The sequence below is a fragment of the Xiphophorus maculatus genome, chromosome 18 (genome assembly GCF_002775205.1).
Source record: "Xiphophorus maculatus strain JP 163 A chromosome 18, X_maculatus-5.0-male, whole genome shotgun sequence".
In the NCBI taxonomy this organism is placed as follows: domain Eukaryota; kingdom Metazoa; phylum Chordata; class Actinopteri; order Cyprinodontiformes; family Poeciliidae; genus Xiphophorus; species Xiphophorus maculatus.
The window spans coordinates 19,490,436-19,515,893 of NC_036460.1; the positions used below are offsets into that span (position 1 = coordinate 19,490,436).

The 25,458-nt window shown below is 36.8% G+C and overlaps 1 protein-coding gene across 2 annotated transcripts in view; it reads right to left on the minus strand.

The window, feature by feature from the left end:
- Window positions 1-12,788: 12,788 nt before the first annotated feature.
- LOC102229148 (leucine-rich repeat and fibronectin type III domain-containing protein 1-like protein) overlaps window positions 12,789-25,458 on the minus strand; it is a 192,813-nt gene continuing 180,143 nt past the window's right edge. For both annotated transcript variants that reach the window (XM_023351849.1, XM_023351848.1), the window contains 2 exons: window positions 22,916-23,898; window positions 12,789-13,604 (listed from right to left, as the gene is read on the minus strand). In XM_023351849.1, coding sequence (XP_023207617.1) covers window positions 23,891-23,898 — 8 coding nt within the window. In that variant the 3' untranslated portion in view covers window positions 12,789-13,604; window positions 22,916-23,890. The remainder of the gene's footprint in view (window positions 13,605-22,915; window positions 23,899-25,458) is intronic.

Below are 25,458 nucleotides of genomic sequence, written 5' to 3' on the forward strand. Positions count from 1 at the left end.
CCCCTAACCTACCAAGGCAAGCGGCACGTTTGGTCAGTTGGTTTTATCGTTGCATCCTCTGTAAAATGGCTGCTGTAAAGACAAGACATTTGTTGTTGACTCAACATCCAGATGTACCATTGTGTAACAGTGGGTCTGTTTGCAGCCATTGTGATGTGTACAAAGTGCAAGTGTAAATGTTGAGTTAGGAAGTGTGGCCAGCAGCAATATTTGGATTTAAAGTAACTACAGTAGAGGCCCTAAAACTGCTCAAAATAAGTGAACCAGTTTTCTTTTCAGACCTATGTAATAGAAAAATTAAGGCTTATCTGCTTTTTTATTCCTAATCTTTAAAGTGAGGGGCTTGCTAGGATATTGGCTGATAACATGGGAGATGGTTGTTGCAGTGGTTGATTGTCAGGATATCAGTACAACATAATGATAGCATAATCATAGCCACATGTTACAACAGCGTATTTCTTGAAGTCTATTAATATGTATATTCACACATATGGCAGCAAAGACAGGTGCAATATCAGATTACCATCCTTTTTGCCATCCTCATCTGCCTGTCCTCCTAATCTTATCTCTTCTCTGCTGACATTTCTTTATTCTATTTTATTTATTTTGAGCTTCACACATTCAGAAAAGACGATGTTGCTCTTTGAAACAACCAAAGTTCTAACAAGAGTTCATCATATGTCTGGCTCTGTCTGCGTTGTATTAAATAAAAAGTCTACCAGGTGTGAAAACATAATTTGTGACATCTTAGGAAACAAACAATCTGGACTTTCTAGGCAAACAAACTAGAGTTTGATTAAAGTGATAGGGCTACTACAGGGCTAGTATGAATGCTCTCTCAGTTAATGTTCACATTTGGACAAGGTATACCCCTTTCTTAGCCTGGGAAACTATGTGGACATTGTTTATATCGAAGAAATTCTAATTGGGAAAGAATGCGTTTATTAGAAAGTTGGCCATTGTTTCAGAAGCTTACTTGTGACATAAGACACATACGTTAATTTTAAAACTCCTTTCTCATTGTCTCCTCTCTCTAGTAAATCCCAAAGTCGATCTCTTGGATGCAACCACTCTACATGAGCAACAACGTTACGGACTGAATGCACTTAAGTGTCCACATGCTTTTTCAGCAGCAGGGATTGATGCAATATCAGTGTTTTAATGCAATTGGTTGGGTTCATGTTGATGGCATTTTTTTTTTTTTACAAACTGGAATAATGGATAAAGAACTGTAGATCTGAATCGAATCAACTATGTATATCAAAATTTAAATAGGTTATTTTTGTTTTGTAAAGTGCCTTAAGATGACATTTGTTTTGAATTCTTACTAAATAAAAGTTAATTACAAATTACAAACACATAGCACAATTTTTTCTATATTTGCTGACTAAAAGACAGTTTATTCAAAACCAACATTAAGTTCTTGTTTGTATAAACCTTCACCGTCAAAATTCAGCCTGTTTTACCGCTTAGTTTGGAAGTAGATTACGAAGGAAAAGGAAAGAAATGAACCGAGTTTGACGGGGAAAAGAAACCTCATGCATGATTTCCAAACTGATCATTTAAAAGTTAAACATCTTTTTTATTTGAAAGTCTGGAGACTTTTCTTTCAGAGTTCTAAGAAATTTCAAAGGCCCTGCAAGGGATAAAAGTTGTGTGATGATTTGAGATTGTTATGCAGACTGAAGCCTGCAGATATTCACACTGATCTTCTGACAGAAAGATCAGACTGAGCCCAGATGCCAAATAAGAGATAACAGCTTTGTGCTACATACACATCCACACATGTTCAGTGCACTGTGATTACTTTTCAGCTTGAGGAAGTAACATCTCCATCAGGGCTCATCACTGACTCCAATATCAGTTTTGATAGGATGGTCAGATTATGCTAGAGTGAAGCATTTTGATATAGCTGTCCTCCAACAAGACACTAATGACTTATGAAAACTTTCACTACTCTGCTTTTTTCATAGACTTTTAGGAATTAGGAACCATTGCGGTCCACATCTGGCATAATTTTGATTTCTTGTTATTGCTTCTTTGTTTCACTCAGCATACGTGAACCATTTGAATATATCCTGATATGGAAACTGTTTGCATCTCTAAAGTTCAAAAAGTTGTGACTATTACATAAATATTTATTTAAACCTTTTTTTTTCAGAGGGCAGCATCAAAACTAAAGAAACATCATCAAACTAGAACTTTTTAAAATAATGCTGAATTAAATTTTTTGAAGGAAAAAAAATACAATACATTGACCTGAGGTTCATTCACTGAGGCTGAAACACCTTCTTCCACTATTTTTCCTTCTTACACTTTCCAGGATAATGAGGCAATAAAGTTTTATAAATATCTCGGGAGGCAGTGGGAGGGCCAGCATGTTTCCAGATTGGGGTGCCACTAATTAAACCTAGGTTACAAAGGTTGTATGTCAAGTAAGTATGTCATTTATGCAACACTTTCAATGTCTAGCTTTCACTTTCAGTGTTTAAAATCAATTATATTTCTACATCATTTTTGCAACAGCGATTTATGAACAATAAATCTCAATAAATTATTATTTGGTACTTATTAAATAACCATTAGTAGCTTTTAAAACCAATGTAAATAGGTGATTGCTTGGGTATTTGATTCAAATCTTCAAAGGCCTTCATTGTGCAGCTGGTATATTCTTTGCATGTATCCATTTTCTCTCTAGTACTTTGGCTTTGACTCATAGCCCTAAGACAGTGATGTTAGGTCACTAATGTTTCTAATTAGCCCTAATTTGTGTGCGTGTGAGAACACAGGGTTCTAGTGACTCATACAGATTTTCTTTTTTTCAATCATTTGCCCATTGACTACTGGGAAAGTATCCAACCATAATAGCCCTGAATGTAACAAAAATGGTTTTGAGGAAAAGCTGTAGTGTCATTTTTATAGCCTACAAGTAGGAAATTTTAGATGTTTAGTTTATCTTCGGGACTTTTTGAGTTTTTTGGACTTCTTCAAAAGTTTTGATGTCACAAATATAGTTCCATTGACTGCCATGGTTTCCAGAGAAAAAACTGCTAAATTAACCATCCCCCATGTCCATTTAAGAGAAGAATGGAAGTGGTGTGCATAGCTAATACGTGTGTGATTTATTTCATGTCTAGTAAAGAGATTTTCTTCTTTAGGTTTCAAAAGAAGAGGCTCTTTTTTTCTTGTATATATGATGTACAAAAACTTGGCACTTGGTGTGGGTGTTCTCTATTCCCAGATATTGTATTAATGCAAGTATCTGAAGCATTTTAAATTACTTGACAGCCATTTAATATCTCTTAGAAGTTTATAGCCTTGTTGTTGCAGGATACTAGTTTGTCATGAGAATAAAACTTGTAAATTTTACCAACAAAACTGAAACCAGTAAATTGCAACAGCATAGGCCTATCCCAGACAAAAACTTATCCTCTGGAGGCTAACAATTATTGAATAAACATGTGCTGATCTTGATATGACAACAACTAGTATTGCATGTTCATAACTGATATTGCTTTGACAATTTATTTAAAAAAAAACAACCTCAACCTGTGTCTTTAAAATCAAAGAGAAACTCAAATAACTCAATAAATGATTTAAATTAATATCAAACCATAAATGCCATATTTACTATGTGTGGTCTTTTAGACAGTGTGTTGCTATAGAGTCATGGAATCAGATGTTGCATGTAAAGTCTGCAGCAGGACATTTGCCATTTATCTACAAGGCTTTTCTGCTGTTCCTTCACACACACAGATTTAGATCATGCCAGCCCCCTGGTATTTTCTGTCAAATGTGGACAAACAGCACACGCTTCGACAAGGCTCGCCCCAATTAATGTCAGCACTTCTGAACATGCAAATTTGAAAAAAAAAAAAAAGGTTCCTTCATGCTTTCCCACAGCAGTTCCTTCATCTTTAAAATTTGGGCTGTGAAAGGACAGTAACTTTGTGTTTTAATTAGTTGAACTAAACTTGATGAGATTTTGCGGTGTGTATCCAACCTAAGATAAAAACTAAGGGAGAACCGGGACTTCAGTTTTCTCTCACTGTGAGCCGTCCTCATTAAAACACATCTGATAGTTAGGCTGCAGAAACTTACACAGAAAACACTGCAAGGTGCTCCTATTATAAACACAGAGTTCTGGTGATTACAAACTACTGCCCTCATCACCTCCCTCCCTATGCTTAGTAAGTAGGTTGTTTCTTAATGACATGCCTTTGTACAGTTTATTGATACAACAGAGAGTTGTTTGCTTGGTAAGTTGGTTTTTTATTTCCAGTGCCTTTTTTGTTTAGTCTGAGTAGGAATGAAAGCCAAAAACACCTGGTAGCCCGACTGATTTGGACAGTAAATGATATTAGTCTCATTTTAGAACCATGTTAGCATCAGCCCACTATGACAGGGGAGTCACTGTGATGTGTGACAGACGTCATGCAGAGGGGCACTGGCATAGAAGGGCAAAGAGGAGGTGTGAAATGGTATAAAAACAGAAATGGAACAATGTCAAGCCCTCACCATTATATCTTCGGTTACTATGGAGACACTGTAGAGGAGCCCCATTTTATTCAACCACAGGCTGCTGCCTGAGTTCATCTGTTTTTTAGGAAAATTTCAAATTAAAACATGGAAATATGTACTTTTTTTTAATAACCAGAAGTAACACCTAAGAAGAGAAATGTATTAGTTATATCTGAATAAATTATGGTGTGGCTCCGGTTCTTATGCCATAAAATTGTATTATGGGGAACGAGAGATAAAACACATGCAAAATAGATAGACATACGATTACATTCTTATGTAAAAAATATGTCAAGATTCCTTAATTGTGATCTTAACTAGAAAAATAGGATAAATGTCTAAATTATCTAACCAACACATTTAGTTACTTTACCGTAAAAAAAGAATCAATGTGATAATGATTAATATGACATATATGTTCATAAACTAGTAGGAAACCCAGAAAACATTGGTTGATTGCAAAGTTATGCCACTGTAACAAATAGTCAGAGGCTAAAAACTGAAATGTTGTGATGAGCAGGCAAACCTTTTCAGAAATGGCTATGTATGCAGACTATAATGGTGGAGAAAATGTGTCATCATGAGAAAACAGAAGCTACTGCATCAATTAAGCAAGGCAATTGTTCAATGCAATGTGGTGATTAAAGGAGAAAGTTGTATAGAGCGAGAAATCTGAATTAATTATCCCATTTGTAGATATATTTTTTATCCCGTGCAGATTATGAGCATTCACAATATTTCCCGACTTGTTCATCTACGTAGTTTTGAAAATCAGTGAAGTTGTACAATCATTTGGCTCTGTAAAAAGAGAAAGCTTCTTTAAAAAGGCTCCCAAATTATATGAAATTGATGTCCATTAAGAATTGACTTCTGGTCACAACTGCATATTCAAGGACAAGTTTTTACTGTCCAGAACTGATGGCTATGAAGATGTTTTTAAAGATAATTGTTTCAAAATATGACACTGACACCACTTTCACAACTGTATGATACATAACTCTTCATGATGTTATTTGTCTATTAGCAAGGACAAATGGATACAGTGAGAAACATTTTGAAATCTCTCAGTTGAAGGTTGGAGATTTATGGAAAGAATGGTTCAGCCTTCAATTCTGTCTAAAGGGTCATTTCTTTGTGCCTTTCAAGGATGTTTTTATAAAGAATCCCCAACGGGTTAAAAAAAGAAAACTACTACTGAATCAATCTACTAGCTGCTAACAACATTGGGAAATATGTATTTGTTCTTTGTAACTGTTTTAGCTGTGTCTCCCTTACCACACATACAACCACATTTTCCCTGTAAGACCTTTTAATAATTTGCAAATGATGTTGACATAAGTCTGTCTTAATGAATGAATTCAGCAACACAACTGATTATTTTTGAAATGCATAATTATGTTAATTTGAAGACAATGTTATCAACTCTGATGCCTCCTGTTTTATTCAAACTCCCTTGAGGTAAACTTTAAAACATGTTCAAATGCAAAGGTTACTATTTAATTCAGAAGGAGAATAATCACTCATCAAGGTGTTATGGACTGTTTTATCCCCTTCACACTGCCACGCTTTCCTGTGGCTGGCAAGCTTATTCAACCATGGAAACACAACTCCACAAAAAAACAAAAAAACAACCATGAATCATATTGTAATATTAGAATCTGTCTTTGAAAGTGAGGCCTCACATGCCATATTTTTCCAGAGCTATAGCTCATAGGATGATTTGTTCGTTCTCCTCCATCCGTCTTGCATTTCTTTTTCTGGCTTTGATGGTGCAGTCGTGATTTTATAGCAGTCAGTCCACCTTTCTGCTTCCATTAGCAGAGATATATTTTACCGTCCCTTTCATTATACCACAGTCATTCTTACTCTCTCTGAGTCATGTGTCCCATAACGACAAAAACAGGAAAGCTAAAGGAAATGGGTTGTACAGGTGGGGATGAGACTAAAATCAAAAAATAAAACAGGCTATAAATGTGCAGAGATGATCTTTTAAACTCTCCTGGAGAAAATGGGTGTGCAGAGAGAGGAAGAGGGGATATGGGATATGAAATATGAACTGAACACCATAACCAAAGAGAAATACAGGATGAAATGGGTAGGACAAGGTAAAAGAAGAATATGGGGTTGACAAATGGATTCGTAGCTGTTTTTCTTAAAAAGAACAAGGAACATGAACAATCTACAATTACAGAAATTATAAACTTACCTCTGAAAATGCATATATGAATGATTTTCTGTTTAGGTTTTATCATTTTTTTATTTCAGTTCACGTTTTTAGATAATGGTGTTTTTGGTGTTTACTCATTTTCTGTTCAGTTATTGTCATCCCTGTTTGGTGGTTCCTGTTGCAATCAAGCTGCTTGTTTATGCATCTCCAGTGATCAGAGTCTCTTTTTGAAACCAGGTCTCAGACTACATTTAAACAAGACCACTGCTTGGACACTGCCTGTATTTTGAGATATTAACTGGGATTAAGTTCCATGTTTAGATGACACAGCCAAGGCCCCTTGAGTCACCTGTAGTTGTTGTGACAGGCAACTACAGTTTGTAAAGGAAAATGATTATTTGTTGGTGCTTAATACAGCTAATATACGACACGTGTAAAGGTATAGCCAACACTTTTATTTGGAACGGTTTTCTGTTGAGCATGTGGGAACTGGGAATGGCAGACAGGCAGGCAGGGCCCTTTTTTCCTCCCCCTTTTGACAGACACAGCAATAAAATTTACAATTCCGATAGAGCAGAAGAGACTTCTTGGCGCCAGGGATCTTCCGTATCAGGCAGAGATGACCACGGGGTAGTCCGCCCTTTGCTTAGATAAAAAACAGACACCTTTGCTATAAATCAGGAAGTCCCAACTTTCTTTGGGGGCCTGAGGGAGTTCTAATTGGTCGAAGAGCAGAACGCCTTCTTTGCATATATTAAATAGGGAAACACCCTTTTGGTTTATAATTTCAGGTCCGTACCCGAGAGCTCAGAGTTTTTTTCATCTTTTCTCCACGTGGGCGCCTTTGTCTGTCTCTGTGTTCGTTTGTCTTCCCTTGTGTGTCTTATTTTGTGATATAATGCATATCTCTGTTCCTCTGCAGTTTTGTTGTCGATTGCTTTGTATGAGATTAAACTCCGTGATCTGTGACGTCAACACGTTTTGTTGTTGTTTCGTTTTAGCAGCACGCGGTTGCAGGACGCTCACGGAGAACGCCGCTCGAAGATCCCGGGCAAAAATTAAAAGAGGAAGCAGGAGCCAAACGTTTTGTCCAAAGCTAGCATTAAATTGATCCTCTTTTTTAACAAGCTGACCCTGTGATTTTAACGTCATCAAACATGCAAGTGCGTTTGACCCTTCTTCCACCTCATTGTTAACAGTAACTCATCTCCATCTACCATGGACAAATTGCTCTTATAACACATATATTCCTTATCAGAGATTGTTTTAAGCTGATCAGGTTAAGTAGGACAACACACGAATATGCTATCTGTATTGTTGTTCCCTGTGCATGTATAGAATAAACCCTACAGCCATGTATTCTGCACATGTGCGCTTTCACACCTGCTATGTACTTCACACCTCGTGGGGGTAGTGGTGGTTTCTGATATAGGCGACATGGGCAACCTTCCAGGGCAGCATCTTGTGTGGGTGGCATGAGAACCCACTTCCTCACCCCTCCCCCACAGTCCACCACTGCACAGAATGTGAACCTTGAGAAAGTGCGTAATGCACAGCACCTGTCCCTCCTTCCCCACTACCGCCTCACCCTGGTCAACAACTTACCCCCCGCAGTGGAGTGTGGTGTGGGTTGGGGCTGGGGATTGTGACGGTGGAGTTGTTTGCCCAGGGTGCTAAACATGTTAGGACCACCTCTAGTGGGGGCGGTGTAACAGAAAAGGGACACTCTGAGACCTGGTTTCAAAAGGTGCCAGTGTGAGAAACTCTAGTAACTGGTGTCATGTAAACAAGCAGCTGGACTGCAACAAAAATGTTATGACTTAACCAAAGAAGGGCTTTGTGTTAACATGGTCTAAAAGTGAAACTTTTTAGAAACTATCCCCTGCGGAGGTGGAAAGTAATACACATGTAAAGGGGGGTGGGGGGGGTTATTGTAATCCATAGGGGGGGAATCTCTGGGAACGACTGGTTTACCACAACATCTTATAAGATGTTGGCCTTAGGAAACATGTATTACATGAGCACTCGGTTCTTTGGACATGGATTATTGTTTTCTAAATGAGGTGGAAGATACTAAGTTAAGCTAAGTGTCAAAAGCTCAGCCAAGACACAGTCAAGGCCCCATGCATGTTTTGACAACATGCTGAAGTCACAGCACCTTAAAGAGCATTGACATGACAACTAAAAGTAGATTCAAGGTGTCTTGGAGATCTCATCTAAACATGGACCTTTTCTCCAAACATTATGCAAAATGATGGCAGTGTAGTCTTAAAGCTTTAGTGTGGATTTCTGAGAAAACCAGCTGAACAAGCACACTTTACAGGCCCCTCCATTCTACCATCCTCCCTCCAGAGCTCCACCAACACTGCATAGCCTGACGAGAACTTGATGAATTGTTAGTTTTCCTGTAACGTTAGGTTTTTCTCTCTCATTAGCACAGCTGCAGCATACAAACCATGTGGAGGAAGGATGTGTAAGGACCTTACTGACAGTGCTATGACATTCCTTCTGGGTCTGGTTGTATCTAACTGGGAGTGGTGTATTTCTGCAAATGGCAGCAGGACCACTGGGAGGAGCCATTGCTTGATTTTTTTTCTCACAGACAGATTACAAAACTTGACTGCAGACAAGCCCTTAATGAGCAAATTATGTATTATGCTTGTTACATAAAACCTAATACAAATGTACCTTAGTGTACTCTGACATTATCTATAAGTAAGCCTAGTACTCAATCACTGTGGGCTAAGTGTGTGTGTGTGTGTGTGTGTGTGTGTGTGTGTCTGTCTGTCTTTCTGTCCTCCGCTTTTGGTATGTGTATACCTTGTGTAACCATTAATCACCACGGCTTTTGGTTGAAAAGGTCAGCGCTTGCTATTGTGTTATATCTGAGCTGTAGTAATGCCTTCCTTGTTCTGATAGTAATTGCAAAATAAAAAGCCTAGAGTTGCTTGCTCCTCATGTTAATTTCATTACATATTTCTAAATGATCAGTACCTCCATCCAATTTTCATGTTGCTCAGCAAGGGGCAAAATTGTTTTCTTTTGGCCTTAGGGGACAATTAAAGCCTTTGGTGTAACATGTATATAAATCATCTACACTAAGCAGCCATTTTATTTTGCTTCTATTGGTTTAGACTCATTTTAACCTTCATAACTCCCTAAATGTTTTATAGTACAGAATAATCAAGGTATTAAGAACATTCCTTAGAGATTTTGGTCCATAATGAAATTATTTTATGATGGAGTTGTTGTGGATTAGCTGCATATTTATAATGTAAATCTTTCGTTGCACCACATGTTGGATTCACTCCTCCCATTCCGCTAGGGGGCTCTGTAGTTGCTTTGCATTGGTACGGGAGGGGAGGTGAAACAAGAGAAGAAACTTACCGCAGGCCAGTACTGCACTGAGACTGCCGTTAGCTGAAGCTAACAAGCTGAATCTACAATAAAATCATATTCTACTGGTCTTCATGAGTGTTGCCCAACGTGGTGAGTTATATTAATGCTGTAAGCTGTGGGGAGATGAGTTTTGTTATCTGTTCTAAGCGTGAGCTTGCTGGTTTTGCTAGAGCTAATTAGCCGAATGCTAGCTGTGTTTTAGAATGCCGATGTTTATTATATGACGAAGTGTTTTAAGAGTAAACTTTACCTTATAACCGGTTAGTCAAGCCTAACTAATAAATCTGTTTAAGTTTGTGTTTATTGAATACTTCAATACGAAGTGTTGATGTTTTGTTTTTACTTTATTTACAGTTTAACCAGATGGCACCTCCGTGTAAAAGCACTCGGCAATAAAAATTAACAACAACGGCTATCTTATGTTCTTTGTAACACCACAACCTGAAACTGCTCTGTATTAACATTTGGTGACTGTGGAGACCATTGAAGTACAATATATATATTGTCATATTCAAGAAATCAATTTGTGATGTTCGGAGCTTTGTGACATGATGCATTATGTTGTTCAAAATACGCGTTTGAACACTTTGCTTAAAAGGGAACAAACATGGTCAGCAAAATACTGAGATCATGCTGAGGCATTTAAAATGTGCCTCAGCATCAAATACATTTGGTGCTGAGGGGCTCAAAGGGCCAATACCAGCTGGAACCACTGATACAGACTTAATGTTCAGCAATTCCAAAATCCAGATTGACCACAATCGTATATCTAATATTATAGCTCTTTTATTTTGTTTTCTTGTAATTTCACAGAAGAAATGAGCACGTTTGAGGTGTTGCTTAAAATACACCCAACGGTTTACCTCAATTTAATTTATATGTTGTGACAGAACCATCAAAAGCTCACAAAACAGTGTCATATATTACACCGGGCCTCATTGTTAGTTTACAACTAGTGTAGTCTTGAGTGCATGTAACTTCTGATTTGGGAGCTATCTATAGTAAAAGTTTACTTCCACTGAGTATAAGACAGCAAAGAAAAAAGGAGGCCATGTGACACTTTATACAGTGAATCTAAATTTTTGATTTATGTATATCATCAGTGTTAATGTATAAGTGTATCTTGATTTATTGCTTTAATAACACCTTCTCAGTAGGGATGGACGTTTATTATATAGTTTGTCATTGCCGCTTATTGTGATTTCTTATCATGATTCAGAGTTTTATTTTTCTGCATCGAATTAATGCTAAAATCCCCCAAAACTGACTGCATTGTAGGAATTGTTACTTTTGCTTTTTTCCCCTCACTGTTAGTTCAATAACAATGTCAACAAAAATATTAAAATAGTCCTTATTGTCACTTTTATTGTTATTACAATAGTAGTACAAAATAGTTAGTGCATCATGTTTCATTTTTCAAAATATCCCGTCTGACATGGTGGGGATATTTTACCTCTCTTTGTGGATATTTGAATTTCCCTCATGGGAAGTGAATAAATTCTATTCTATGTATCCCCAAAATTTAATTTGACTTTGCTTTTCAAAGCAAATTAAATATTATCTTTTTTTTGTTAAGTTTGATTTGCATTCTTTTTGTCAAAATCAGCCATCTGTCTAGACTTAATCCATTTATTTTTATTCATGTAATAATCATATCTCTTTGCCTATGAGCCACTTGAAATTTGGCTGCACCACACACAGCAGTAGATGACAGTTTTACCACCTGTATGTGTCTCACAGTGCTAATAAAACTAGCATTAACAACCTGCAGATAAAAAGAGACAAGACTGATCAATCTTACCTACCTGAAGGACATCTGGTAGCTCCACTCTCAGCCCTGCTGTGTGGCGATGCTCTGCATGGAGCAATTTAAAAGTAATAAACTAGTCTAATTTTCTCAGGAAGCTGTTCCTGTCAAAAAATGTAGTCTGCTACCGACTCCAGGATGTCAGTGTAAAACCATCAATTCACCTTGGGTAGCTAACATGGTAGTATTTACTATTCAGGTATGTGCTCATTCTTGCTCACAGAAGAACGGCATTAAAATTTTCTAAAGAATGGAGTAAATAATTTGTGAGTATTAAAATTAGTGGTCCTTGTTTTAAAATTGTAATACATTGCAACAAGTAATTCACAAATTCCCTGTTTTTATCTGCCAATAAGCGACCAGCCTCCACCACAATATAAAAGTCAATTGAATTATTCTTTTACTAATTTACTGAGTTTTAAAACTACCCTATAAAAATAGTTTTACTTTCTTGACGTTTAACCAGTTTTAAAGCAAAAGGTGTCTGAGTTAACTTACCCGTTCAGTTAATATTTTTATATCTCTACGCTTGGCAATCACTTCAGTATTAAAAATCAATGTTTTCAGTTGGTTTTAGGATGGTAGCATGGAATATAAAAACAAATTTAATCACAGTTGCAGACTAAAGCTTCTATTTGTCATGCATTTATTAATCTCACACACACTGTAGAAAAACATACAACTCTCTTGAACTTGGGAAATCCCCTCATACGATAGCTGTTTGTAAACTGTTGCTGCATCTAGCAATTACCCAGTGTTTTACAACACTGTAATTATATCTTTGCTTGCCATTGTACCAAACTAGGCTATAACACACTGAAACACAAAAACAGTGATTAAAGGAAAACAGGAAAAATCAGCCACTCACAGGAGTGATTCATTTTGTTTCCTTTTATTAGAAAATATCCACACACCATAAAAATTACATGTACAAAACTATAGATTTTGAATTGCTTTATGTACACATAGAAAATATAAAGCCCCCCCAGAAAAGTGAGAGGAACACATGAGGGGAGAAGTGAGGACTAGGGACTTATGCTTTTTTTTTGATTTTCCTTTCTTGTTGTGATGTGCATGTTCTAGTGTGGGTCTTTTATGGTTCTCCACCCATTTCCTGGTCTACCAATTGTAACTATATCAGCAGGGAACTGTGTAAACACCAATATGGCCAAATATATGGTGACACTGTGAAACAGAAACTAGTGCAAATAAGTGCACACACAAGGTTAGTATATGTCGGATTTGGCCAATAATCTCATTTCATCTTGTAAAATTATCGCAAATTAGGAAAAAAAAAAAAAACTCTTACAGAGAAGCCTGGAAAATACTGATTATTGGTTTATAGCAATACTTAGAAGACATATTCAGAGGTGAAATTGTGAGTAAAAATAAAAATGAGATGTGTGTAGCTATCACCAGTGTTGTGTGCACGTAAATGTACTCAGATGTGATAATGAAGACAAATTGTACCTGAATGACAGCAGTCATGATGTTAATAACACAGCTTGTAGAGTACTTTATGGTCATACTGCATTTTTTTCTTCACATTAAACCATTTTGTGACATGTAGTGAAGGACACTATGATAAAGTGATATATGATATCAATAATGACTGATGTGCTCTGGTATCCTGCTACTTTAGATTACTTCCGAATCCTTCATTTGTAATTCTTGGCTCTCAGCAAATGGCTTTCTATCTGAGGACTGGATCTGAAACAAAGAGAATTGGGGTAAAATTACTAATCATGCACATAAGAATTTAAATTTCATCACAGAAGACAAACCAAAACCCAGTGATCTTTTATTATCAGTTTGTAATTTTTATCCATGTTAATTATCTAAATAGTACAGATACTTTATTTATCAGTTTTAATATGTGTAGTTGTGATTCTCCCCTACCTCAAAAAGAACAAATAAATTAGTACTTTTTTTTTTCTTTTCTGAAAAGGCATACCTGTGTCAATATTTTTGTTCAGTGATACAAATAAATACATTTTAAATTGTAAAGAACATTTCAGAGCCCCTCACAACAGTGAAAAGGCTACCATACAGCCAAACTCATAGTATATTAAATTTAATGACAAAATGAAATAAAGCTGCTCAGATAAACTGTCATACCTGTCAAAGTAGTTATGTTTTTTTTTAAGTCACACCTTTAGTGTGCCACATCTTTAGTACTTCAGTGTGGAATTTGTAAAAACATTACAAATCTATGCAACTTTTAATTACTTGGTAAAAATAAGGTTTTGTTGGCAAAGCTCTGAATCCATAAATGTATTTCAAAAACCACAAGAAAAACCAATTTGTTAAACCTTTTTTTTATTCTGTTAAGTGAGCACTGATTAATAGGGGATGTTCACAGAAGTCAGATGGTTAGCCCTTAATCCTCCTTGTTAACCTTGAACAAATCTTGTCTTTTGGTGTCATTATTGCTGCAAAGGAAACATTTTAATGATTAAAGGTCAAGTAATGATTGGTCCTTCTCTGGAAAACCAAGTGCTATTAAGTAGCTTCACAGTGAGTGGCTGACAGAAGCTGAGTGTAGTCAACCTTGGTGATAATGGGTAAAATACCATAAACTGACAGCACAGCACCAGGTTTAGCAAGGAATTATGCTTTCTGGTTTGTAATTGGTCAAAAAAGGGCGTATGCATAGGAGAATATCAGTGAACAAGGTAAAGTTTTTTTTCCTAAAAAGATTAAAAATACACAAGTTTCCTAAACAAATAATGGGAACAATAAAATTCCATACTGATAATAAATTGATTTTCAACACTACCTGTGTTTTGATGACAACAGATTTGAAATGTTAACACTGGATTTAAGTTACTCCTTAATCTTTGTTTATTTGAAAAAATACAGAACCCTAAAAGTATCCACAGAAAAAAAGTGTTGTGTAAATTATGTTTCTCAACCAGTTCAAATGTCTAATCTGTGTGTGCTGGTTTGAAAACCCAACAGAATGCTTTGCAAATCTAAAAGCAGTTTTTAAAATTTTTAAACAAAAGAAAAGGGGGTCGCAAAATTAAAGTCAGTTAATACAATGCAACATATTTCCTTATAGATGTGCTATGTTTTCTTGGCTGGCATTGTTGAGAGGGAGGAAAGAATAGATTGGGAATACAATTATATTTTGCAAAGCACAAATACAGGTTTACTTATGTTATCTCAAACAACTTAATCTCCATTTGCTATTCCTGTCATGTTTCAAAAACAAGAAATCCCAAGCAAGGTATACATTCCTGAGTTTCTCATTAATTTTGAATTGTTCCTATCCACATATTTTCTTCGTTTCCAGTTTTCACATTTTCTCCTATTATAAAGCTTTCCAAAAATGATGGATGCCAAAATAAATTCACATCTTTCTCCATGGACTTTATTGTCTTTCAATTCTACCGTTCAAGAACATGTAGCGTCATGGGCTTTTGTTCCTCAGTTTTTTCCTCCATGTTTTCGTCATGTCTAACCTTTTCATAAAAAATATTAGATCTGTGTTTAATCTCTCTCCAATATTTTAGAAACATTTTTAAGACACGTAAATCTTGCTCTTTAGTGACCATTCCGAATTAGTTTTTCAGAAAGAAAAAGTGACCAAAAGATCCAAAACTATAATTACACTTTTTTTCATCCACATTACATTGATTAGTATGAATATGTGCAATTATGACCTGTGGCACATTAATTTAACCAACAAGTTTATACAACATACAATTTCATCCTAGCATAATTACATGCTTGCAGTCTTTTATTCAGTTTAAATCTAAATTTATTTGAATAGACTTTTTTTCTTTTCATCAATTTTGATTACAGTTTGTCATAAAAGTTGTTGCAGTTGATCCCTAAGCCAGACCTTTTGAGAATCATTGAACTAAAACTGGACTTGTACTGCAGGAACCTTTTTAAGAGCCAAGGTAGATGTTTGGGGATAGGTTTGTCCCCTCAACATTTACACTGCAGGGACCAGGTCCAAAACAGAGCAAGGCAAGTAGAATTCTACTCTGAAAATGGACCTGAAAGAAGTGGAGGACCCCGAGTTAAAGGTGGACATTTACAGTGGGATAGCACCCAGCATTTTTACTGGTGACATATCCTATTCATGTTGTTTCCACATTTCCTATTTTGTGCTCCACTGCAGGTTATATTGTTTGTTAACTCTAAATTACATTGGAGGAGTTCTTGTTCTCTCATTTTTGCTTGCAAATGGAACAATGAACTGTCCAGTATTCATGAGCATTCACAGAATAGGTTTGAATGGAGCCGACATACTGCTGTTTGTGCATTGGTCTGATGTTACATGTTGTGACATTTAATTACTGACTATCTGAGTATTATTGCAAACGTCTTCTCATTAAGCCATGAGTTTTGAAACTGTCATTTATTTCAGAGCTTAACCACTTTGAAACTGTCATAACGTAATCTGTCTAAATAGTCAACTATACTCTAGATCAGGGGTCCCCAAACTTTCTCCTGTGAGGGCCACATAACTTGTCCCTTCTCTGATGGGGGCCCGGGGTCAGTTTGTAACAGAAAAAGTGTGACGATTGTAAGAGTGCTAAACATAAAAATGTATTGTTTTTCAGAAAGCACAATCAAATAACCTTTTCTGGATTCTTCAGAGAACAAAAGTTAGGAAATAACACTATTTATGAAATAAATAATAACCAAATAACACTGGGTTCTCCACATAAAAAAAAGGGTTAGGGTCAATTATATGCATGTATAAAATAGTTGCTAACTAGTAGTTAATAATAAATAAAGTTCATTACTAACATTTATTTTATTGCAAAAGTCCAACTTATCAAATAAAAATGCACATATATGAAAATACTCTGGTATTGTTCAGGGGGCCGGACCAAATGTGGAGGCGGGCCGCATCTGGCCCGCGGGCCGTAGTTTGGGGACCACTGCTCTAGATGGAAACTCTGCTTGTTGACTTTCTCCTGCAAACAATGAGAGATTAGTCTCTCATTTTAGTCTGATTTCACTCTTAACTGCATTCTATACTCCACAGTTGGAGCTGAGTGGAGGTTCGTTTCCTCATATCACAGCAAACTCTTGCAGGAGGAGGAACTATTCGGTGCCAGGGTACTTCATCTATGGAAACAAACCAATTTTCACACAGAACAATGGTAATTTACTCAGAAAAAAGTTTATTGTTGATAAATAAACCTATTTGAGAACTCTAATTCTAAATGCACTTTATACTATTGAAAGTTAAAACACTTAAAGCTTGAAGACAATGCTGTCTACGTCAGGTCCCTGCAGAAAATTGATTGTATTGCTTTTACAGAGACACTGATTTATAAGCCAAATTATGAAGACATTTTTTTCTAACAAGTTTTTGCATGCTGCCACGTATTCCTCTTCTTTGTTGTTGTTGTTGTTCTTTTTTTTGCATTTTATGTTGATGCTGCACAAAACATCAGGCAGTTCCAATTTGGTCTGAGTGATGAGAGGTATTTAAAGCTTTTGTGCAGAAGCAGAGAAAAGGTTGTAGGGATCATATTTCAACTAATGCTGAGCTGTCCAAATTTTCAGCATTCAATTACATTTTTGTTTTTGCAGAGGTTAATGCTGTTCTGACTCTTTCCCTTCATTACATACATGCTTCTCTGGCTTCCAAATTCAGTATATCAGTAAATGTCAACTAGATTGGGTATTGATAATGTTTTTACATGTTATTAAAATAATTGTGGCTTCCTCAACATAATCTCAGGCTCCAAGTTCAAATGAATGATAATTTAGCTGTTCTGGGCCAACTCAACCATCTAAACCCGACCTTGTCCCCCTACTGAACAACAAATAAATTATGTTTTAAGCATAAACTCCAATTCTTGCCCCAACTGGTCCCAACCTGTCTGGACATAGACAGAGAGTGTCTAAGAATGAGAGGTAATGGTGTGCGTCAGCCAGGTCCTGAATAACAGTGTGTGTTACTGTATCCGGTAATCTGTGCTACAGCTGTACCTGCTGTAACAGATTGGGATCTCTGTGAAAAGCGAGAGGAGAAAGAGAAGTATTTTACTTTGGGCCTCCTTCACCAGGACTACTATTGGGGTCAACAGCCGAGACATGTTGAGGACTTCTGCCACAGGTGTGATTCCTCTTTCTCTTACATTGGCCACTGGTCCAGTTCTGTTTTCAACTTTTCCAGCATCCAGCAAGATCCCAAATAGAGTAAGACATTTTGTAGACCTTGTCTCTGTACTCATTGAGAAAACTGCTATGACTAGGATGCCATCGACTATATTGAGATTAAATTTGTGTTAAACTAATAGGCTTATTTGTTTAACATGTTTTGGTACTAAAATGATGGATGGGCATCTGTGACTTCTATCCAGTTTTCTATGTATAAATGAGGTAGCACATGCTGACATGACTGATTATGTCAGCAACTTCTGGTATGATAGCAACTGCTCAAGCTACATCCTTTGTTGTGCTGTGTTGGAGCTGCATTTTTCAAGTAATTGGTTTGCAGTTTGGCAAAATGTCTTTTTTTTGTTTGTTACAATAATATCACACCTATCCCATGTCCTTTTAAAGCTCAGATATAACAAAATATGCATTTTTGTCCCAGTTTCTGGCACCACACTGTTAATCAGAGAAAGTCAAGATGAATGCGACTGTACTCGTAAACTGAAACCAGGCAGGATGACACCCCACTGCTTGCGCTACAACTGACCACAAACGAAGAAATATTGATGCTGGTTTAATCTATGAATGAGAATATTCAGTGTTGTTGCTACAGTTTAACCTTGCCATCACTGGTAAGCAAAGGTTTTTAATTGTGTTAACACTTTCAATTATATCTTAATGTGGTTATAAATCTAAAGCTACTTTACAAAATCAAAATTAAATTTCACAAATACAGAGCTAAGAGAATACTGGTCAGAATTTTAAGATATAAAAAAAGTTGCATTTACAATTTACAAAGACATTATTCAACTTTACCATGAATTATATATTTTATAATCAATCCACGTGCATTCAAAACTGAAATAATTCTTATGACGGGGTTGCATCTTATTATAAATTACTCAAAAGGTTAATACTCAGAATACTGTCTCCTATCATTTAAACCCACATTACATCGCCACCTCATCAACAGATTGGAATATAAAAAACTGTATCTATCTGCGTATCTGTTTATCTGAGCTGGCAAGATCTTTTTTAGACATTTAGGAGAGGAAAGAGGGTCACAAAATAAACGCTTTCAAAAATAAACATGCCATGTGTGCATCCATTGTCATCTATTATTCATAGTACCATGTTTCCTCTCAGAGGAACCAAAGGCACCTCACAGCACAATACAGCTGGAGCTCGATACACACTGAGCAATTCGCCACGCATCCCACTCACTGTTCTCCTTCTGTTTCCCCCTCTGTTCCTATTTCTTCCACCTCTCCTCCTCATCTTCTCTTGCCTGTCATCTTTACACTTCTTCTCTTCATATCCCACCTCCTCCCATTTTAGTCCTTACCTTTCCTATCTAAACGCTGAAACTATTGGGTTTTTTTTTTCTTCTCGTAATTCAAGCTGAGTGAGATATACAACACTAGCCTGCCCATTCCCTTCCTATGCAGTTCTGCTCAGTTCTCATCTCCCTCCAGTGCTCCGTCTGTAATTTCTCCTATTGAGTTTGATTTCTGTGGCTGCAATAGAAGGAGGAGTTATGAATGATGATGTCGAGTTTCTGCACTGTTTTAGACTTGTAGGCTGCTATGGTTGTACTTTGCCAATGGCGGCAGAGGAAGTGAACGTAGCCATTCAGTCCTTTTCGGCCATTATTCCAAATATTGAATTAACATTGACATCCATCTTGTTCAACTCGGCACTTCTCTTTTCACAATGAAATATGATTATTTAAGCTACACACAAGTTCCGGTAAGCTTCAAAGTGTCAAACTGACATATTAAATATGCTACAGCCAAACATTAGGAATTGGGAAAATTGGGTAAAATCTTGAACTTCAGCAGAATCCATGCCAGGAAGAAATTATTTCTCAATATCCGAGTGTCCAGATCCTCTATACGAAGCAAAGTATAGAACATGGGTAAGGTTTTTACCAGTCTAATACACCTTTTAACCTTTAACTATTATACTTACTAATAGTTTTGTAGCAATATGTCTGTTCTCATATCATTAATAAAAAATCAGTAGTTTTAAACACAGTAGATACAAATTTTAGGTTTTCACATAGATCCAAAAACAACTTGGCAATCATACTGAAAAAAAAACATCTTTTTGAATTATCTATCTGTTACTGTTCCCTATGCACATATTTCTATTAGAGTAATTTTAGAAGAAAGAATTCAATTAAATGCCAGGTGTACTGTTACTGCCTGAGGCATGGCCTAATCAGAACAACTACAATGAACAGAAACGAATACATGGAATCATAGCTGTTGGAGCATGTTTGGTCTATCATTGAAGTAAGAAAGAAAAAGTATATAATCCAACAATGTGTATGTTAAAGCCAAACAACCTGGTTTTTCTAAGTAAGATTTTTTAAATATTTTTTTTCATTAAATACCTGCGCAAGTGTCAATGTGCTAAAATAAATTTTGTAATAATCTACTACCATTTGACTGTTTAGACCCTTTATCTGCTCTTTATGTTACTTTTACTTGTTGATAGTTTCTCAGATTTCAGACCTTGACACTTCCCTTTCATATATGGCCCATTTTATATTTAATTTCTGCTCTTCACACAGACACAATTCTTGATTTCTGACTCTACATCCATCATCCTCTGATTTGATTGATGATTGATTTCTGACTGCTAAATCATTTGGAAACACTCAGTAAGAAAGTTGGCTGAAATGACTTTACCATCTGTCACTGAAGTTAATACAAAGTGTCATTTCTAACATGAGTGTGTTTGACAGCTATCTCAAGCACTTTTCATACAAATGCACTAATATGTGCCCGTTCACATCTAGCCATGTCTACGCCACATCAGTGACCAGATGGGACATGCCTCTTAAACTGAAGTCACAGCATAGTTCATTAATTTGTATGGTTGGACTGAGATCTCACTCCTGCATTTTATCTTTAAATACAGCAAAGTGGCAGCAGAGGAGCGGCGCTTGCATCTGTACAATGGTCACAGATGGCTGCTGTCACATTAAAAAACATGGGCCTGCATACACTTCATTAGTTAACTGATAATCAGATCATTCCTTTCTGTGATGGGAAGCTTAAAGACAAAATAATTTCAAATAAGCACATTTAAACAAGTGGACTAATCTTAAAAAGCAACATCAAAATGTAATGCAAACTGCAGCAGCAGTGGCATATGAGTGTAGTCTTAATGTAATCTAGCTAGATAAGAAAGTCCCTGTTAATTTGCCAAAACTAGTTTTTATTTTGGAGCTTGTATAAATTCAACTTTGGAGAATGGATGCTTGACTTGTGTCAGTAGGAATAAACACTTCCCAATGGAATGAAACTCCACATCTGATTGAAAGGAGTAAAATGTCCAGTGGGAGGTTACAGCAATGAACAATATCAGGGAGGCAGTAATGACCTGTATCAGTCATTCATCATCTTCATCAGACTGTGTGCAAAATATAGCAAGCTTCTTTCAGTTCTGACTTTATGAACTTTTGTGTGGACGACACCATCCCCACCAGAACACCGAGGTGCTTCACTAATAACAAACCCCTGCTCACCAGTGATCTGAAGGAGCCGAACAGGAAAAAAAGACACAACATATTTTACTTCTAACATTAAAAGAGACCAACATTGTGCTGCAATTATTGAAACGGTTTGTAAATTTTCCAGATTGTTTTTAATTACTTCCAGCTAGCCATTTACGCTTTCTTAGTATTTTGTATAATTCCCTTTAAACTGTTTAAACTTTTTTGGTGTCCTTCCACAAAGTTCTCACAGTAGTTTACTCGTGCTTTGGCCCATTCCTCCAGACAGAACTGGTGCTAGATTTTTATGCCATCTTGCTTGTATGTACCTTTGCATTTGTATGTTCAGTAATTGTATTAGATGAATGAACGTATGAGCTGGTAAGAGGACATTGTAAAATCATAAATACATAAGATGACTGTTGAAAAAATCTTCTCTTCTATGCTCAGCAGAGAATACAGAAATTGTTATGTAAATACCCATTAAAACTACAGGGGTGCTAGTGACACAACATGGCAATTGGCAATTCTCAGCTGTAAATTGTTTGAGAGGAGTTCTTTAATTCGATGAAAAATGGAGAGGTGTGGGCCATTTAAACCTCACTTCACATTTCACTTGTTTTTCATTTTCTAAAAGGACACTTATATGCATTTATGATTTAATGTCTAATGAATATCAAGAGGTGTCCACCCAGTAAGAAAGAAGAGAAGCACTGAATATGCTGTTGATTATCTAAAATTAAAATAATTTCAAATTGAAAGTGAATGTGTATCTCTAACCTAAAGAAGAGACACTGAATTCTGCAGAACGTGACACCCACCTTTGTTGAATCTGGCTAAATAGATATCAATGACCCTCTTTTGTACAGAACTCCCCTTTAGGCTGTACTTTGCTTAAAAATATATCTTCTTCCAGCATATTAAATTTTCCACCAGTGTTCAATCACTGCCTCAGGTAGGCAAGATCAAAGAAGAAATCGGACAGAGAAATGGAAGAGAGGTGCATGAGGCATGGAGCTGCTTAGACACTCAGAGAAAGCAGCAGACTGGAGAGGGTTGCAATTCCTATTGCCTGTGGTGACATTGTCGCAGGGAAATCCTAATGAAACAGATTGTTTAGCCGAGGTGGTTCTCTAATTTCCTAGCTGACAGCAATTAGAAAGAGGTTTGCTAAACTGTTGCCCTCATTAGTTTACGAAGAGAAGAGACTGCAGAATCTGAATATTTTCAAAACTATCAGACAAGACCCAATATTGACGAATGCCCATGGTGGGTGCTGATGTGTCATATGTTACACTAATTACTGGAGCTGGCTATTTCGTTGTGGATACTTTGATTGCTCTTTTGGTTAGGTTAATTGCATAAACAATTGACTACTCACCTGCTTAGAGGCTTCTGAAGAGATGTGAGAGAAGTCGATCACAGTCCTTAAGGTCTTTACCCCGTCCAGTGATAAACGATGCATACAGGACTTGAGCAGTAGCACACTGAGAACTGTGTAGCCTAGCACAGATCTTCCCTTATTGATTCAACATAGATTTCCAGAGTAGGCTCCAGTGTGTCCAGATTTGTCCCATTCTCTCCATAGGAGTCTTGATCAGTTTGTGTTTTCTGCCTACTTTGTCATTTCCAGAGGATGGATTCTAATTAGGAGATAGCATGGCCCAGTCACGGTACAGATCCACTTCCAGCTCAGCAGCCAGTGGAACAGCTTAGTTTATCGACATTTAACAGAACTGTGTTATTCAGTATTGATTAATAAAATAGAGCTTCACGGAGTCAACGTCTGCATATGTCCCGTGTGTGTCAGGTTAGGGTGTGTTTATATAAAACATCAGACTTGAACTGTACAGCCTGTCGGTGTATGGTTACCATTAAATCCATGTTCTGTTTCATGATGATGAATTTATTTTCTGTGTCTTTATACCATCCACTCAGTCTGTATTGATGCTGCTCCTGATAGTGGTTGTTACTTTGTATTTTCTATCCACTTTATTGTTAATAATTATCATAGGCCCGTGTTGTTTTTCAGCTCATTTTTTTTCCCCTCAGCGTTCCACTTTCCCCGCTGATACTGATCGAAAAATGCCCTTAGATTACAAGTAATTCTGATGATCCCACCATCACCACGTCTTGACCGGTAGTCCAATCCAGATGCAATAACTAGTAAAAGCACTTGAAAGCAAATCGGACTGTAAAGGTCTATAACACCATGATATTCAAAGAAAGAAAGAAATAGATGCAGGAAACAGGAGATGCAGGGAGATGGGCTTCAGGGCCTTTTTGTCTTGAGAGTTTTCACCAACTTCTTCTGTCTGGTGATGTTTGTTTTCCCACATCTGCCAGAATAGCAACTTCAGGGTTCTAGAAAACAGGAGTGAGACAAGCTTTGTAAGTAGATGTTTAAAGTGTTGACTGCTATAACTCAGAAGGTTACAATCAGAGTAAAAGTATTGGATTTGTTTTAAAATGCAATAAAGAAAATTCACACTGGGTCTGAACAGGGGTAAGAAAAACAGGAGGTTCAGGGTAAAACAACAGGAGTAACAGAAAGTAAGAAAAATCTGCAAGATCAGTACACCAACATTTTGGACTGAATAAGAGTTTATGTACTAGAATTAATTTATTTCCCACTGTTTACGTCTATTTAATGGAATTTTAGCAAAAAGGTCACTGAGTTGTTCTTGTGGTAGAGAGCTAAGATAATACAGCAACACTACTTTTCCACCTGCTCTGCTAAATTCCTCAAACATTGCTTAAAGCAATACATTTGAAAAAGACAAAGGTGACAGTTCAGTGTTTTGATTGTTAGCAATTTTAAAGGACGTCCTGTCTACATTTTCAAAGGCCAAAGAGTGTGTTGCACTGAATGTACATGCTAAGTTTTATAAAACTACTTTTTTTCTTTATAACTCATCAAACTCTTACTTTTAATAGGAACAATTTGTTTCTTTTGATGAAAATTATAAGACGCTATCTGCTATGTAAGATCAATGCAAGAATAAAAAAATGTTGTGCTGGAAACTATGAAAACTTTCCTTAAACTATTTTGTAAGGTGGTTTGTCAGGGGAATTATTTTTCTGGTCCAGTTATGGCACAATTTATTTATTTTTTAATCATCCATCACACAATGTCAGTGAATTAAAGGAGGTAGTGACTGTAGTTTGCAATGATTTGGAAGTGGATAGAAAAGCCAGAAGAAAAGAAGATCCAATCAGAACTGACTAAAACAAAAAAGGAAAAGGGTTGGATGGCAGCAAGCTGCACATGAGGCCTCCAGTGCAGGGTGGGAGCAGCGAACTAGGTACAACAGAGGGCAATATGGGAATATAGGGGAAACAAAAAAATCTATGGTGCAAAGGTCATTACTCTTTGAGGGTCGTGTTGGCGCCATATCTTCCTGAGGTCAAGAGACCTTTCAGATCTTAAAGTTTCTCCATTCGACACTGTGAGGCCTTCTGCCATCTGCTACTAGAGGCATCAAAAATTGAGAGATACAAGAGAAGTGGAGAAGGAAACAGCTCAGAGACATTGAAATAAATAACAAGAAGCAGTGAAAAACAATGGTTTGAATGCAAGTGAACAGTGCGAAGAAATGTGGGGGAATATTGGGAAAATCAAAAAGTCAAAACAGAAAAGGCGGAGGCAGAGAAAACAGACAAGTACTTTGGAAAGAAAGCAGGGGGAGAAGACATTGGCAATGGAAGAGCAGAATTTACAGAGACAGGTGGCAGTGAAGAATGAGGCCGGGCATATGGGATGACAATGAGGGGAGTGATGATAGATTAAAATACAAGGAGAACAGACAGGCTACAGGGTCATGGAGGGGCCAGGGGAAGAACACACAATTGCACTTCTCACAGACTCACTCACATCTTTGAGTTATGCTGTTTTTCAATACCATCTAACCTTGTGGCAACAAG